This window comes from Parus major, chromosome 2 (genome assembly GCF_001522545.3).
Source record: "Parus major isolate Abel chromosome 2, Parus_major1.1, whole genome shotgun sequence".
In the NCBI taxonomy this organism is placed as follows: Eukaryota; Metazoa; Chordata; class Aves; order Passeriformes; family Paridae; genus Parus; species Parus major.
The window spans coordinates 92,318,337-92,336,778 of NC_031769.1; the positions used below are offsets into that span (position 1 = coordinate 92,318,337).

The 18,442-nt window shown below is 38.2% G+C and overlaps 1 protein-coding gene across 3 annotated transcripts in view; it reads left to right on the top strand.

The window, feature by feature from the left end:
• Positions 1-18,442, top strand: part of MBP (myelin basic protein) — a 111,172-nt gene that overhangs the window by 18,813 nt on the left and 73,917 nt on the right. For all 3 annotated transcript variants that reach the window (XM_015617198.3, XM_015617201.3, XM_015617202.3), the window contains exon 2: positions 6,645-6,711. In XM_015617198.3, the coding sequence (XP_015472684.1) occupies positions 6,661-6,711 (51 nt within the window). In that variant the 5' untranslated portion in view covers positions 6,645-6,660. The remainder of the gene's footprint in view (positions 1-6,644; positions 6,712-18,442) is intronic.

Below are 18,442 nucleotides of genomic sequence, written 5' to 3' on the forward strand. Positions count from 1 at the left end.
TATCAAATTATTTTGTCTCTGGAGCACATAGGAGCTGAAAATAATAACTGATGAATATGTGTCTGATCCTTTTCAGAGAGCTGGGAGAAACTGGTCCTAGCTCCAAGGTGTTGTATTCTGTGCAGACCTAAACCTACATGAAAAAGAAAATAATAACACCCAGCCTATTTTGTTGTGGTGTTGTGCATAAAAGACAGCGTGTAGCAAATTAAGTGAACCTCTTCATATTAATGACTGAGATAAAACCAGAAAAATCAGTCTTAGTTTTGTAGGAGGGCATCATTTTCCTTTTGATACATACATTCAGGGGTGGTGTATGTGTGGCCCTCTCTGCTCCCTAGACTAGGAATAGCTGAGAGGCACAAGTGTCTCAGCAGTCATAGAGTGCTTAGAAGGAAATCCACGTTTAGTCAAGACCCAGTTGAAGGTGGAGTGGAAGAGGTGCAGCAAGCAGAAGAGATGGAGCTCTAACATGCTGGGTGCATCTGTACCTTGCCCCAGACCTTTGGGGTCCCACCTGGCTCCCTCCTCACATGCACTGGAGGTGATTTAGGAAATTTCCTTATGGCCCTGCAGGTGGGTTGGCACAGAGTTCACAGGGCTTTGCTAATCTTAGTGTTTTGAAGACAAACAGTAAACATGTGGCTAATGCCCAGTGTTTGTGGTCATCAATGATTTCTGTTTGTGTGAAGGAGTGCAGGTACCAGCTCGTGCCATGTGCCCTTAGGGGAGCATTTTTCCATTTGGGAAGCAGAAAAGCCTTGCTGAGAAATTTGTTTTAAAATTACATCTTTTCTTTTTCTTAATGGGTGGGACAGGGCTGATGGTGTTTTAGCACGGAGGGCAGAGGGGGTTGAAGGAAGAAAAGTGAGAAAAGCAAGAGAAGCCTAAGCTACAGAAAATAAATACATGTGGCTTAGCAATTTCATTGTAATGTCACTGTTGTCTAGAATCAAGTTTGGACTATGTGCAGCATGCTGATGTGAGATTCCTGGAAATCACATAGTTTTATAAAAAATAACGTGCAATATCCTTCTCATTGGCAATAGAGGAAAATGGTAATCAAAGAAGTCAGGAAGCACCTTAAACCTTGGGTCCTGCTTGCCCTATGGAAATTTTAGGAAATAGTTTGCAACAACAGAATACATTATCTCTCCCTGTTGTAGCCTTTCTCATGTGCCACAGTGTTGCAGAAAATTTTAGAGAAAATTAAATAATATCGGTGTCCTTTGCAATGATATATGAAGTGTGTGTAAATTACTGAGCAATTCTGCTAGCACTGGGGAGTACTTTCTCAGGTAAATAGTGTTTCAGAACTCAGCCAGTCCCTCAGAGGGGTGGTTTTCTAGGCCTAGTGTCCTTGCTAAAGTACCTGAAGTTATCTGTAAACATGGAAATTGTTGTAATATCTAGATAGGTCAAGACTGTGATATGCAAGGCACCGTAAAAGCATGATTAAATACATCTGTAAGTACTAAACTCCCATTGACTTCTTTGATTTATAGGCTATGGTTGCCACTGAAATCTTCGTTTTGATAATTCATGATGGAAGTATGTCTGGAAGAATGTGTTTTTCTTTCAGAGAAAAATAGTTGTGGGATCAAAAGTAAAATAAAGTTTGATTTAGGAAGTATTGCACTCTTTCACAGTAATGAAAAATTAAATCTGCATTAAGTAACAACAAAACTTTTAAGGAATTTAAGGCATTGTATATTATGAAATAATTTAACAGTTGAATTAAGAGGGTGGAATTCCTGGGGAGCAGTTTGTCCATGAGGCAGGTTACTTTTGTTACATATTTGCTCACATCTGTCTATAAAACGCCCAACTGTGGCTGCCGATGGATTTAGCTGCAGGTCGCTCATTTCTGCCTGCTGGAGGTTTTCTTCCTTGGTGAGTTGGAATATTAGGTTACCACGATGTGGGAATTCTGAAGAAACAGATGAGGCGTGCCCAGTGTCTCAGTCTTCTTTTGAAAGAAGATGAAGTGAAAGGCTTCCTTGCAAAGATGTGTATCACACTGAGAGCCTAAAAAAAACACTCAGAGATTTCCATCTAGCTGGCAGCCACTGCTGTGCACTGTGTCAGCTTGTTTCCCAGGAAGCTATGTAACCAGCACCTGACACTACCAAAAACAAACAAAAACCCAAACAAACACAAAAATAAAAACAAAACCAAAAAACCAACAAAGACCAAAAAAACCCACAAAAACTGGTAAGTTTGTAATTAAGAGTTTACATTAGGGGGCTACCATAATTAGAGAGAACTTGCACACTTCTTAAAAGAAATCACATCTTTTTTTCTAATCAGACCTGTATATAGTAGTAAAATGCCATATTTACTTAGATAAGTATAGTTATGAATTTAGCAGGAAGTTTTAAGTAAATTCCTCAAATATTTTTATATTCTATGCTTACCCTTCCCATGGGTGAGTAAGGCCAGGAGCACTTGTAGCTCTGCACTATTACCCAACATCAGTCTGTGATGAATGCATATTCCTAGACAAGGTAGTAATTATGTTCTGATACTTGTAAATAGGTAAGTCCTTGCATACCTTTATTATTACATGTCATTACTGTTGAGTCATGATAACGTGTGGGAAGAGGTAAGACCATATTTAAAAATCCTTTTTCAGCAATGTGTGATACACATTCAGTAGTTTATGCTTTTTAATTTGAAGTAACCATTAATGTTTAATAAAAGTGCTCAATATGGATTGACTTACAGACTGTTTTGACTCCTGAATTACAATATCACTTGTTTAAAGTCTGATGACTACATGGGTGAACTTTTCTCAGGCTCCTGTGAGTAAGAAAATGCTATTTTGCAGTTAAAACTGCATAACCTGCAGAAAGTAATGCCAGTGCATTTCTTGTTATATTCAGAAGGTTTGGAGAAGCCTATTCTACTGAACCTGATTCTAGACAACAGTGACATTACAATGAAATTTCTTTATAGGACAGTGGGTGTGTATGGGAAGATGATTAGAACCACTTGTTTAGCTGCAAATAAAAACAATATATATATTATATATATTAAACCACTTGTTTAGCTGCAATATATTTAGAATGGGCTAAAAAACCGCTACAATAATAGATCTTTCTAAACCCCTAACCAACTGCTCAGATAAAGATAAATTACATGATTCCAACATAAGTGTATTTTTATAGGTATGTGTTGTGTAGAACAGAATTTTTCCATCTCTGTTTTTATTTTGAGTTTTGGAAATAGAAGTTTTTTCCTTGGGTAAGGCACTGGCATTTCAGGAGTTGTTTCTAGTTGGAATATGGGTTCCTGTGAAGAAAGTGGGAAAGCTGCTTGGTCTAGACTTCCATCAGGTTCTCTGTAAGACTGACTCCGTAAGAGTAAGAAGGTGAATTGATGGGAGGAGACACTTTATTTCATTGCCCCAGGCAAAATCCCTCGGCTGTTTTTGGAATTACTCAAAGCAGCCGGCTTAGGTGGAGTCAGTGCTGTATCAGTCATGGATTGGGAAGTGCCAGGTCATGGCAGCAGAGCTGATTCAGCTCAATAGGTGGTTGTGGCAGTGCTGAGGCAGCCGGATGACTCTGCTGGTGGCACCTGCAGCAGTGGTTCACAACTTCCTGCCCTAAGTCACTCACTTCAGCCTAAAGACTTTTTAGGTAGCAGAAGTGTTTTCAACTTATAGTCCTGTTAAATCAGTTTACTTGTGTGGCCTGTAATTTTCTGAGCCTCTCAGATGGTTTTAATATGGAACCAGCAACTCTTGATGGGGAGTTTTATAGGGGAGCTGGTGATGTTACTCTGTTCACTGCAGGCATGCAGTGTCCCCTCTCATTTGTGACTCAAACTCATGTGCAAAATTTGTCATCTCATAGGATTTGCAAAACTTGCAGGGTTTCACTAGGAAGGTTTCTGGCAAATGCTGTTGAGGTTATAAGCTCGATGCCATGTGCAGGCCTGTTTTGGCAGCTTATTGTTAGATGTGATTCATGTGAAATTCAAATAAGGTATTGCATTTACACAGTACTTGTTTCTTCATTGCTTGGAGCACCATGACTGTTCTTGTGGCTGTTGATCACTGCTGAATCATTCATGGATTCCTCTGCAAAGAGTGTTGTTCAGTTGATGGACATTGTTAGGAAGTGTAAGAAGCTGTTTCTTCATGTCATACAAAGCTGCTTAGTCTGGCAACCTGTACATTATGAAGGTGACTAAAAAGAAAATATGACTTTTTTTTCCAGCTGAGATGTTTGGAATAGTTGGCTGCAAGTCCCTACAAAGATTGTAAAATGAGTAAATCCCATTGAAGTCAGTGACTCATTGCGTGAATATTGGCGCAGGTAGAAACTGTGCAGTCTGGTCTTCCTCAGGACAGTAAGAACCAAAGTCAGTGTTTAAGTCTCAGTGTTGCAGGGTGTACTTTCATCCTGAGGTGGAAACAACCTGTCTGCTCAGTTTTCAGTCAAGTAAGGCAGATTTCTGCTTGAGGCTGAAGTGAAAGATTAAGTCTTTGCTCTGCTATAAATGTTTTCAATATTGACAGGCTTGCGTGTATGTGTGGTTTCGTTTCCTAATCACATATCTACAGAACAGTTGGCAGTATACAGTTTCTTTCATAATTCATGTCAGATTCATGGAAGCCTTTCTTTGCCAAAGGATTACTTGGATTTCACTGTTTAATAGGTAGCATGAAGAAATCTGTAGCATTCAGATTACCCTTGCTAGTGGCTGGCTGCTTTTGTCCCTTTGGCTGAAAAGTAGTTTTATTACTACGTGAGGAATTAACCTGTAACTAACTTCTCTTCAGGTCAAGCAGCTGCATTCATTTATGCATGAAAAAAGGAAGTTAAAATCTAATTTTGAGTGTTTTATGGGTACAGTATTTTTTGAGTGTTTTTTGGTTGTTCCTGGAGCGTTGTTCCAAAGGCATGAAGAGAGGCTGATGGCAGGCAGGAGGACAGGATCACAGATCTGGTCTGCAAGTGTTCTGTTGGCTTCATCATCTCTGTACTCAGATATGTGTGTTATAGACCAAATCTGATAATTAATTTTTTGATAAATGGGTGGAAGAATAACACATAGAACATTTGCCTTTATATGCTGCTGCAGAAATCTCTTACAGTTTTGTACTTCACTCAGCTTTCCTTATGTTGGGAAGTAGGTGATGAGGAATGAGCTGCTGCTTGTAATTTGTAGAGCAAAAGTCAGTTTGAGGAAGTTCAGGTCTGAGACCCAGTGTATATTTATTTGTACTTTTCCTTGAAGAATTTTAGAATGTCAGAAATGGGTGAATTGGCTGTGCTGATCTCACAGTTGGAAAATACAGGGTGTTTTTGTTTTTTGATTTTTTTATCTTGTACATACAGATAGTGCTCTTTTTAAAAAAAATCTGTTTCCAGTTTAGCCATAAATTCTATCTTGAGTGCTTTTACTGAGTTTGGATGTTTTTTAATTTTTATTTTGAGAGAATTTTATTTTAAATTTTATTTTGAGAGACCTTGGGTATGGATTTTTGTGAGGAATTATTTAATTGGGTGCAATGATAACATGGAACTTAAAGCAAATAGAGTGAATTGCCAGATGAGCACTGTAGACCCTCAAAATTTGAAATTTATTGCTGGGAGTTGGGTGGGATGGTGAAGTGTGTGTGTAAATAAATCTATCAGTCTCTCCAAAAGTAGAGATGCAAAATGAGTTTGATTTCTTAAGACTGTCCATCACAGATGTGTACTCTGTCAAAAGCAAAGTTTCTGTCTTTAGAATCCTTTTGTACACAAATCAGTGTGTGTAGCTGGGGTTATAACAATATATGAGTTTCTATAGCCTATTGCTTTCCTTCATGCCTGCAATTTTAAGAAATGCATGTAATTTTAAGTTTCATGACTTAAAATGCTGGGATGCACTGCATTCAAATCACCTCAAGGCAGCAGATGTAAGCTCCTATACAGACACCCGCTCCTATGGCAAGAAATATGTGGCACAACCACAAGTGTGCTCTAAAAGCTGAAATTTGAGTGTTGGGGTTTAACCTACATAAGCTCTGTTAGAGCTGAGATACGACAGGATGAACCAGTAAATAGAGAGTTGGCATTACTTTCTTACGTGCTCATCATGAAAGTGGGAGCTGTAAACAATTCACATGTTCTAAACCTCCTCAGCAAATTGATAGCAATTAGTGTGGTGCTTTTTTCACTAACTGCTGTTTATATAATGGTAAATGTGGATTCAAAAGAACCTACTTGAACTTTTACTGAAGTTTATAGTCACAACTTGTTTGATAGGTACTGACTGCAGTGTTTGTTGTTGAAACCTAATATTGAAAGACAGGCCCTCTGCCTAATTTCTAATCTAGTTTTGTTTTATGTGCAAATTTCAAAAAGAACATTTTATCTTTTTCCTTCTCTTTTATGTCTTTCTTTTTTTTTTTTTTCTTTAATAGAAGTAGGAAAGCTTTCTGATATTGCATAAATGTGCAAAATCGACCAGAAAAGCATGTTTTGTGTTTTTTTTCTTAGGGTCTTTCACAATCTTACCTTGGTTTGTAAAAATTCTTGTTGTATGTGAAAAATTTATTTGTTATGTGTCATATGAAAAATTAATTTGTATTTCTTTACAAATGTATTGGTTTCAAAAATGTTGTTTTGTTTTTGTCTTTTCAGAATTTGGTGATCCATCATGGGGAACCATGTAGGAAAACGAGAGCATAGCACTGAGAAGTCAACCAAGGTGAGTGCATGAAATTGAAGAGAGAGCCACTTGGGAAATATGTATTCTGTGATATGCAGGGGATTTTTAGGAAGTAGTTGTTTGCCAGATCACTGTTATCATTACTGTTTTGTAGTTTGCACTGTAAAATGACCACATTTTTGAAAAAGTGTGATATGAGATTGGATGTGGCCAAATTAAGATTTTGTTGTGCTGGATTTAGTGAGAGATGTGATGTTCGATCCATAGCTGATAATAATCTTCTCAGTCATGGTGGAAATGAATGAAAGGGACTTTGAATCATGATACTGTAGAATTTTTTAAGGGTCAGTGAGCAGAGTTATGTTGTGTGTGTTGACAGTTTTTCATTTGGGCAATAAAATTGGCTTCATCCATAAGAAAGACACTATGAAGAAATAGGTAAAGCAAGAGGATTTTAAAGGACAAGATTGTCAATTCAAGGAGATACAGCTTTAAAGATCTCCTCCCTAGGGGAAAAAAATATGAGAACTGTCAAAATGTTCATTAAAAGTTAGTACTTGATTTCTAAGCATCTGCTGACACTGTTGTGTCTTCTGCACATAATGTGGTATTCTGTTTGCCTTGTGATAATATCTTGTTTATTTGTTTTTCTATGTAGTACCAGAAGAGATTTCACACATCTTAAAACAGAGCATCTTTCTATATATATTTATATGTAAAAAAACCCAAAACACTGCTTGTTGCTAGCTATTGCTATCTTCCCTGCACACATCCTCATCCTAAAATAACAGTTTACAGTGTAAGCCCACACTGCATAAAGCTATTGCCCTTTGTATCGGACATAAGATGTAAGGAGATAGCTCTGGGCTCTATCTGGAGCAATGTGGGTATTTTGCTTTTCTGTGGCAGATAAGCAGTTATCCCCAAAAGATATACAAACTAGAACTCATAGAGTTTTTAGTCCCTTGCCATCTCCTTTAGGAAAATGCAGTCACACTGGAAGGAGTAGGGAGAAAGCGGCAGGAACAGAGGACAGCTGGCTACATGTGGTTTTGTTTTGTGTTGGTGCAGTATTTTGCAGTATGAAAAATGCTTTTGTGGCCCAAAGTTTCAGTTTGAGTGCAAACAATAGTATGAATCCTAAGTTACTGTCTTTTGGTGGCTGGTCTTGCAGACTTGCCCTTTAGAGAACTCTCTTGTGTAGCAAAGTCAAATGCACCAAACAGATACGTTTAGCCAAATATTTTGATCCTTTCTGAGTAAGCATGTGAGATCCTGCAGGTGTGATAAATTAAGTTTACAGAGCTTGATGGGCTGCAGTGCACCAAATAGCCCCTGCTTTGGTCTTTGAGAATAAAATTTGGTTAAAAGAACCAGATTGTATCTTCTCTCCTGCTGTGGGATCACATGTTTTTGATGCATCTGGATGGCAGGTGGGTGAGTTGTGGGGCACATCTGGCTGCAAAAAGCTAAAAATTCTTCAAATTGTAACAGCCTATGCAAAAGGTGCAAATTCTGTGGTGGTGAGTGAGGGTAAGGTGACCATGAGTCTGCACTTGGTATGTAGGACAGAACTACAAGGAAATGGATTGCTGCAATTCTTTAAAATTCCTTTGTTTTCCTAATCAGTTCATGGAGAATACTTGATTCTGCAATCAAAATAAAATTACTTTACCAAAATTGTTTTGTGAAGCAGGAACTTACTACTGTAGTAATACATTCTGTCCTTCACTCATCCTCCTAGAGGGTCAAAAAACCACAACACCAGCCCCCCCTAAACTTTCAAATTGGCAGTGCTTGATCAAAATCTCCCTTTATGCACAGAAATGTGCAAGATCTCCCTTTATCTAAAACAGTAATCATGCCACAAAAAATTACAAAGCCATATAGATTTCCAGATTATAAATCAGGAAATATATGATTAAAGCACTACTATGGATTCCTTATAGTCAGTCATTCTTGATTCAGTTCTTTCAGGCAGCATTAAATTTCTTAGTGGTTGAATTAACCAAATTGTTTGGTTTGTTTTGGGTTTTTTTCTTTTTTTTTTTTCCCAAAGTTGAAGTAGTGATTTTTGTTGTTGTTCAATATTGCAGTAGATTAGAACTGTTTTCCCACTAATATTCTGGACCTGCTGAAGGCTTACAGAGACTACAGTGGAAATGCTGAGCTGCCTCTCCTCACTCATAGTAATAGAACTGCAATGAAAGAGACAAACATCTCAGCAAGGGTCTTTCTAAATGTCATTGCTTTCATTTTCCAACCTGTTTATAAGTCCTTTCCCAAAACAGTAGGTCCAAGGGAAAAATGTGATTTTAGGCAGCTTCTTTGAACCTTTGAGATCAGATTTACGGCCACTGTACTGCTCCTTGACCAGCAGACTATTTCTCCACAAAGCTATTTCATGTGTAGTGACATTAAAGAGACTATTGCCAACTGCAGCCATCACAGCTCTTGGTTGTCAAGTAAATGACCCTTAATCCACCAGTTACTATGAGGTTGGTTTGGTGGCTTTTTGAGTTGACATCTAGCTTCACTTTACTTTTAGTAAATTTGAATTATGAAATTAGAAATGGACTTCTGGAAAGCAATTACATTATGAAATGTCTAAAATGTCTAAAACACTAATATTCTTTCAAATTAGGAAATTTACAGAAGACATTAAGATGGCTTCCTATGCTGTGACACTTCCTTCAAAATATTGTTCTCTTCTTGATATATAAATATGGCAAGCTACAGTGATTATTTAATAAATAATGAGATACTGTGAAATTAAGTGAATGCTTTGAAAAATATTTGACCTAAATAATGTGGAGGAGTATTTACAAAACCCTTCTGATTTAATCACAGCAATAGCATGCACCACCTAATTTCTGCAGGATTTCTTTCTTGTATGTTTAATGGATCTGCATTTTTTTAGTTTTATAAGATACAAAAAAGTTCCTCAATGAATCCAGCATTCTTTCTTTTCTTTTTACTTTGAATGATACTAGACTTTGCATCTGTTTAATGTGTTAGTAAATGTTTAAGTATTTATTTTGTTTACTTTGTTTTTAGTGTTAATAAATTGAGTTTGAACTTAACATAAATATATCTAAGAACAACCATAACAAATAGAATGGGCTGTCCTGAGTTTCTTGCCCTGAGTTCCCTTAACTTCTCATAGAGCTAAATGTAGAGGAGTAAGAAGAACAGATAGTGGAGTTTTGCTGGTTCAGTGTTCTAGTTGGTGTGTCCTAATTTGTCATCATTAGGCCATGAAGTGCCACAGCTCCTTTGCAGTGACTAAAACTGCCTGTGTTGCAACAGCACAGTTCTCTGCTACTCCTCATTAGAGAATTCTGCACAGCACACTGTTGCCATCCCAAAAATCTTTGAACTTGCTATCTGTCAAATCTGGCCATTAATGTCACTGATTGTTCAGGAAGAGGGGTTTGGAAGGAATGTTTCTGGCACTGTCCCACTTATTCCACAACCTCCAAATGCACCTGGTCCAAGTAGCCTGGTTTCCATGGTCACATAATAGTACTGTGGGGAGCTGGAAACCAAGCTCGTGACCTATAATGAAAGATCAAAACCCACTGCACTACCGTGTCAAGGGATTGCCCAAGAAATTTATACAGGACTGGAATATGTTAGATTATGGGAAATGCTGGGTTATCTACCTAGTTCATGTCCTTCCGGTAATTGGGGTGTGCTGTAAAAAATCTAGGAAGGAACCAGACCAAATTGCCACTTCTGGTACCCAGCTCTGAAAAGCCTCAGGGAATGTAATTGCAGGCCAAAACTGAAAACAGACATAATGATGAATAGGCGTTCAGTCTGCAATTTAATGTTTTCTTTGAACTAAAAATAATCTGTTAATAATGACCAAGTCTTGCTGGGTAATGAACTTGTGAAAAATCTTGCCTTTAGTTACCCTGTCTTATGTACATAGATTCTATCTATAATGTGTTTTGCAGTGGTTGATTTGATATAACTTTATTAAAGACTGGTTCTCAGTGTTTAAGGAGACCTCAGTTTAACTAGTTCAAGCTAAATTGCTTCAGTGGGCATGTATCTGTAAATCAGATGGTTTCTGTGCTGCTTTAGAGGAGATTCTATTTTCTCTCCTCTTTTTTTCCCCTGTTGCCTTGCTAATGTTTTGAAATTTCCATCCTGTCTAAAGGTTGCAGTCTGGTAATTTTCTGTCTTTTCCTGGTGAAAGGGAGTTGAAATTCTTAAGATGACTGGCATATGATGGTAGTTGAACTGTTCTTGTCATATATGCTCAGCAATCTGCAAGCATAAAAGCTTTCACTACCCCTCATGGCTTGGGCTGCTCACAGACTTGAGCTGTATGTGTGGTTTTCGCCAGGTGCTTCCTCTTGGTATGCATCATAAATTATCAGAAAAGGAAAAAAAACAACAGACAAAATACTTGCTTAGTTAATTGCTCTGAAGGTTATTTTTGTAAGATAAAAGTTTATTATTTTTTAGTATGTACAATTTGAGACATGTGACACACAAACTGTACAGATTTTGAAGTCTGGGGTGCACTTTTCTGTAAAAAGTGAACAAAAAAAGAAAGTCCTATTCCTGTACAAAATTTATCATGAAGCCTTTTTCACTTTTTTCCCCCCCAGCAAAGTTGTATAGTACTATTTTTGTTTTCCAGTGGAATTGTGTGTTTTCTCAGAGTTTTGCTCTTTTCTGTAAGGCAATAAAGAGCACAGGAACTATTATGGCATGTTCTTTGCACTTTGATGGATTGATTAAAACACTCCCCCTTGAGCCAGTATGTTTTCTGAAGGCAAGTGAAAAAGAGAAAAAAACTCTAAAATGTTGAGAGCCTCCAGTGTTTTCTGTGGGAGATTTGGTGAGCATTTTCACCAGTTTTACAAGTTAGATATGCTCTGTAGAGTCCTTATGACCAACCAGTATCTGGTTATGCTGCTGCCTGGTACAAGGAACTGCTGCTTTTGGAAGAGGAAGATCACCTTCAAGGGTGTGAAGGGAAGTTCTGGGCAGTCAGGTTCAGCAATACCAGCTGAATTTGATAGATGTCTGTTTTCCTCATTTTCTACCATCAACCTAACCTTTGTCCTTGAGCAAATCCTTGTGTGCTCGCTCTGTCTTCCTATTTCATTTCTGAACCTTTGTGCTGTCTAACTGGATGGTTTGTTGGGACAGATGCAATGTCATTCTGTATTAATAGTAATGCTTGGAGACCTCGAGTGGAGCCTTAAGGCACTAACGTGTTTCTGCTGGTGAGATGATTTCATAGCGATACAGGAATGGCTGTACTGTTTGAAACCTCTGAGAATGCCAAGCATGAAGTAGCTGTGACATCTGTCCTCAAAAATTAACCTTAAAAACCAGCATTCAGTATGGTATCAGAAGTCTGTGTTAATGTTTCAGTGGGCAAATAGTTTTACTGTGAAGTTTAAAGGAACAACATGCGTCTAAATCCAAGTAATGTGTTTCAATACTTGACTTTTCATTAAACTCTTTGGGCGCTGAGTTCAGTATAGTCAATTGTAGCTGCAGTAATTAATCTTTCTCATGTCTAAAATATGGGAAGCTTATCAAAATTTTGTAAGGAAGATAAATTGTCCCTGAATTGATACTCCTACACTTCCATGTTTCTCTTCATTGCATGTGAAGGCTATTGAAGGTAGAGTGTTCTGCTGTGCAAGGAATGGGTGGAAAAGTGAAAAGGTGAGAAGCAAGGCAGGTGTGAGGAACAAGTTCTGGCCCTGCCACAGCACCCACTGCTAATGTTTAAGGAGTTGCCTGAATTGTATAACCATGGTAGTATATCACTAGATCTGTGTTTCACTGAAAAAGTGAGTAAATGTGTGGGCAATGTTTGCATGAAATCAGTTGCAAGTATGCTTTTCTGATTTGCATGCAATGGCTAAGTCCTAGTGCTTCTTGGTTTGGGTCTTGAGCTGGTTAAGCCTGCAGGGGTGTAAAAGGAAGAGGTGCAGTCACTGTGGTTTTGGCTGGGGAGGAGGGAGGGTCGTTTGCTTTGTTCTCCCACCCTCAGCCTGCAGAACTGACTGAAAGAGGGAAGTGCACTCTCTGTGCTTTTTTAAGGTCTTGTGCTTCAGATGCCATGGTTTTGTGGTAGTTTTCTACAGTTCCCTCCTTGTTAGCCTTGATGCAGAACTAGATAAATGTCCTGTCAAACGAGTTTAATGCCAGTGCCACTTAAATTAGCAAGGAGCTGGAAGAACAGGGGTGTAGTGCAGTAGGCACTCTTGGTGAACTCTCTGTGAACTGTTCTAGCTGCTGAGATGACTTTTCTAGTAAATCAGTCCATACTTCAGCCTGAGAACATGTTGTTCAGTGTTTTGGCACCTTCATGCCATGAAAATGAAGGGAAAGTTGTTGATATTTTTAACCTTGAGGAAGCAGTTAAGTGACGTGAAAGGGAGCAGTATCTTCCTTCCTCACGTAAACTTTTGTGTTTTTACTGTTGTGGTGGTCATGGATCAGCACGTGGCAGTAATGTTGTATCAGCTGGTCCAAAACTGGGTCAGATGAAAAGTCTGGTTTGTTACTTTGACCTTGGTCGTATTTGAGAAGAGCTTAAAAAAAATCATATGCAGTAATGTGTAAGGTACCTTAAGATAAAGTAATATCTGTAAAATAAGTTGTGGTGAAATGTATTCTCCCTTTTAGAGAAATAGCCGAGCTTTACCTCTGGGTATCCGGTGTCAAGCCACAGAGGAATCTCCAGTGTCTAAGACAGTGGCTGGCAAACCTGCCCTGCACTTACTAAAGTATTAAAGTACTAAAATAAACCTCCACTTACTAAAGTATTAAAACCTGTTAGAAGTGCATTTTAAGGTTTGTTCTCATCCTTTTCCTCCTAGTGCAAATTCAGTGGTGTTCAATGCTCCTGGGCAGCAGCTGTGAGGAAGAGTTCTGGAGCCATATTTTATTTTAATTCTCAGTTTCTCACAATTGTATTTCTGATAATGAAACTGACTGTGCAGATAGGGTAGCTGTAAGACATAATTTTACACTACGCCTCAGTACAAAGTCAGAACACTCTCAGCTCTGATGCTAAATATTCTGCCATGAGAAAAGAGGGGTTCCACATTAAGCTGAGTTGAATTTTTGCTCTCATTTGTAAACTCAGCAAGTGTGCAACAGACATTGGAAGGAGCAAAATTGTAGGGCTTTCCCATGAAAAGTACTGCTGACAGTAACAGCTTTTTGCACTTCAGAAGTTGAATTTATTGGGTAATTGGAGCTATTTGTACAGTGAATACATTTAACTTGTCTGCAGCTACAGTTCAGAAATTGATTTTTCCACTTTGAGCAGAAGTGCCACGGAATGCTTTTTCCTTTTATTTAATTTTTTCAGGCTGTCTGCTTTAAGTTGATGGAAATACTTTGGTAGCATTTTCTGGGAGAGAAAAAAAAATGTTTTTTGTGAAAGGAAATTGCAAAAGTTTTAAGCAGAATAATGTGATGTTACTCTTGATTGCTGAGATAAGATTCACTCTTATAAACAATCTGATGTCTCAGTGCAGCATCCAGTGGATGTAGCCATAGAGCTATCAAAATTTGCATAGAGCTGAAAGTCCCAAGATACATGCCAGTTACCTTGGATGATTTGGGGGACTTCTGAGTTGCAATCAAAAAGAGGCAATAATGGAAATCCTGTGTTTTTTTCACAGTGCCACAGCCTGGTGTTCAGGGCTGGTCTTAGAATTGAAAGCGTGTGGCTGGACTTTGAATTGAAAGCCAAATTTAGGAAGGCTTGAGGGCACTCAGCTTGCTTGGAACTCTAGGCAGCTCAAAAAACATTGAAAAAGACCCTGGTCTGGTGTCTTGACTCAGAATTCTTAGCAAGTCTGTCACCAGTGAGATACATCTTCAAACAGGTACTTAGCAAAACAATTGTCACTGGTTTTGGGTCCTCAGATTCTCCTGTTCAGTGTAAGAGTTTCAGGAACGGATTCACTGGTGGTGCGGACGTTTTCAGATGAATTGTGGAAATACCAATATACTGGAGACATTTTGATTAAAAAGCAATTGAGACTGTGACGTTGAAATCTGAGTCATTTGGGGTTTTTCTTGCTTTGGTTTTGTGGTCACAGCTAACTTATCCATCTGGCTCCTTCCTTTATCTTCCTTCTACTTCTTTCACCTAGTTTCTTCTGCATGCTGCTTTCTTCCAGTACCTCTGATGCAGTCAAAATGCATTGCTTTGATTTTTCTGTGGTACTAGAAATAATATTTAGTTGCTAACAATGCTCAGAAACAGTGAGGAGATGGCCAGCTAACAGGCAGTACAATCAGGAAGGTGTGAACACTGTAGAATAAAACGGAGAAAATTTGCACCTTTTTGATAACACATATCCCCTGGAATAATTACTTTCTCTTCAAGCCAGTTCTCTCTCTTCATGTTAGAATATGACTCTGTGCAACCTTCCAAGCCTACCACAGTACATTGTTTTATAAATCAATCCAGTAGTGCCACTGTCAATATTTGAAAGCTGAAAATCAAAGCAATATTCTGTTTTTTATGACCAGCTATCATTGCTACTTATATACTGTTCTGTCATGAAGTTGTCTTCAATTTTTGCATTTGTACCTGTTAAAGAATTTGTTATATGCAGCAAATGCAAGAACTTCTGTGTAGTCCTTTTGGGGAAATGTGGCTAAAATTTGTCAGTGTGAAGTGGAACTGTGCAAAAAACTTTAAATCCCACTTCTGTTTCTTTTGTGCACATATATGTGAGCATGCACATGTCCATATTGAAAAAAGTACTGATGTATATTTAAAAAAATATTTGTATATAAATGCAAGTATATATTCAAGTATTGTATTCAAGATCCTGTGCTTCTATCCCTGCATGCCTGCAGATGTGCTCCCTGTATTAGTTTCAAAAGGAAAGACCGACAGCTTTTCGCCCTGGGGAGTCTGACTTTTCATTCTGATCTTCCCTGTGAACTGCAGACTAAATGTTTTCTTAATGTTAAGCCAGAGCTTTCTACTGCAGATGAAACTTTCCTTATGGTGCACAGTGATAAAGCCTGAATAATCAGTACTTTTTTTTTCTTTTAGACTCTTGTCTGAAATTCCAGACAATTCTGGATTTTTGAGACTTGGAAGATGAAACATTGGTGCATGTGAGACTCAGAATCTCAAGTCAGTGACTGTCACAGTTGAGAAGTATTTATATAACATAAAATATATTGCATATATTTCAGTATTTAATATGTACTGATTTAAAATTAAATATCTTCAATATATTTAACAAATCTGTCGCACTAGTATAAATAAACATTTCTTCATGTTCTAGGGGGGGCTTCAGAACTCACAGTCGGTGAGACCCACTGCATAAAGTAACAACTGTTTTGTCTTTGGTGCACTACTGCACAGAATACTCCGTGTGTTTGAGATGATTGACATTATTTCTGGAGCTTGGTCACGTGAGATGAGATTCTAGGTCAAGGCTGTGCACAATGTTATATTTTTGTGCTGAGATAAATAACTTGCCATGTGCTGCAGGATACTTGCTGATAGAAACTTGCTGAGAGAAGGTCTTCTCCTATGGCAGGGTGCTAATCTTCAGTTTCCTTCAGAATTAAATCTGTGTTTGGAGAAAACCTACATTGTTTATTTTATTTGAGATAGATCTGAACCACTGTAATCCATTACATTCAGATAGGCTTAAGTGAGGCATATTTGTTTGTGGGTGCTGACAATGTATTCTGAGCATTTAGTTTTAGGATCCTTTTACTTGTCAAATTAATGCTGGTATTTTGTTTCTACAATACAATATTTTTTTAAAAAAACAGTCAAAGCATAAGGTTTTTCTTTATATGTGCTTCTGCTAATTTCTTGCTATATAAGTAAGGGTATTGGCAAGAAGGAAAAAAAAAATAGGTGAAATACCTAATAAAAATTAAGCTTTGAGAGTTTTCCTCTTGTTTTGACCCCAGTGTTGTGTGTTCATTTTTCCTGCAGTCATCTCAGAAAGGGAAGGAACAGAACTACATTCAGGAGTTCCTTCAATATACCTTTTCTGTCTGTTGCATTATTTTCCTTTCCAATGGCATTTTGTCTATTGTTTTTCATTTATTGTTATATTATGCTGTGCTATATGAGGATTGATAAAACCATATAAAAATGAAAGTTTTACGGAGCCTGGGGGAAAGGAGGCCCCAAGATCTCTGTCATTGGATGTGTTCGGTTGAGATGGGGAGCTCTGCGTTCTAACACCCTCTCAACAGATTGTACAGGTGTCCTGGCCATTGGCTTCAACTCTAGAACAACCAGTGGAGCAAGGGATATGTCTGCCTTTGGCAAGGGATGCTGAGATTTTCTAGGTATCAGATTCTCCTCTGGGATTTTGCAGAGTTCATAATGGCATAGCATAATGCAGTTAATACTGTAATAATGTGATCCTCTATTGCAGCTATTGAGTCACCTGATTATGGGAGAATAAAGGGTTTATGGCATTTTGGAAGCCTGTAGGGCTTGACACGTAGACTTCCTATCAACTGAATTGCATGTCTTTGATAATTTCTGCTGATGTCTCTTGCTGCTGTATGTAGGGAGCAGGAGGGACCCTCTGAACGTGTCTTGAATGTAGCCCCCGAGGGAGATGGCTCCACCAGGAGCAGGGGCCGCTGGCTTCGATCACAGCTTTGAGCTCTGGTCTCAGCAGATGACAAGTTGTTCTGGGTTTTGCCCCATGGGGTTTCTTCAACCGATTAGGCTGCAAACCGTGGGCTGGTGGAACAGGTGCAGAGCTGCTGTCTTTGTGCGGGAGCCAGATGGCCATTTAATTGTCCCAGTCGCTGAGTAACACTTGGCCCAAGTCTCTCACTCAGTTCTGCTGCTGCTCTGCCAAGCTGGGTCCTGTGGCCTTAAGAAAATGAGGACTCCAGAGAGAACTCTGAGCATCTGGACTTCTCTTAGTCATGATATAATGTGGTTAGTTTCAAACCTCAAAATGGTTCATAGCCCAACATTATTTTCTTAAAAGAAATAAATTTCTTAATGCTTTCCTGGAGTAAAGATTGCTGATCTGAGCTGGCTTATTTTGCTTGTTACAATATTACTAATATCAAGGTGATGGGGAAAAAAGCTTTAAGTAGGAACCCTTATTTCAAAGGATTGATTCCCTGAGATTTTGCAAGGAGAACCTTCGTGTCTATTGAATTACCTCTTACCAGGACAAGAGCTGAGTGGAACAATTTTGCAAGTTAAGAATATTTTGTTTTGCTAAAGTTTTCAAAATCCTGTTTTAGAAAAACAATTTTTCATTGTTTTTCTTACTTACAGAAGAAGTAAGAAATTATTATTTCAATGCTGCACTTAAGGGGAAGTGCTTTAGGGCTTGTAAACTTGCTAAATAGAATTGCAAATTAAGTGTGTTTGCTTGTCTATATGCTTACATTTATTCACTTGGTTTAATAACTGCAAATATTGTTTACCTGTAACCTCTTGAAATGAATATATTTGTTACTTACATGTAACTCTTTTATTTTTTGTCAAGATGATCCACTTTTATTATAGTAGATCATTTAAGGAGCTACAGCTTGGATGTGATAGAAGCAAAGGTTGGGACTAAGCAGAATAATAATAATATGTTATTTGCAGTGTTAGGGAATTGAATGAAAAAGATATCTAGGTATTTCCAGCAGGCCATCTCTTTTGTTCAGTACTGAAAAGGCAGTCTCTGGGTCTAAAGTGATTATGATGTACCATGTTGATTCAAGTTGCTTGAGTTAGACTATCAGTCAAGTCACAAGT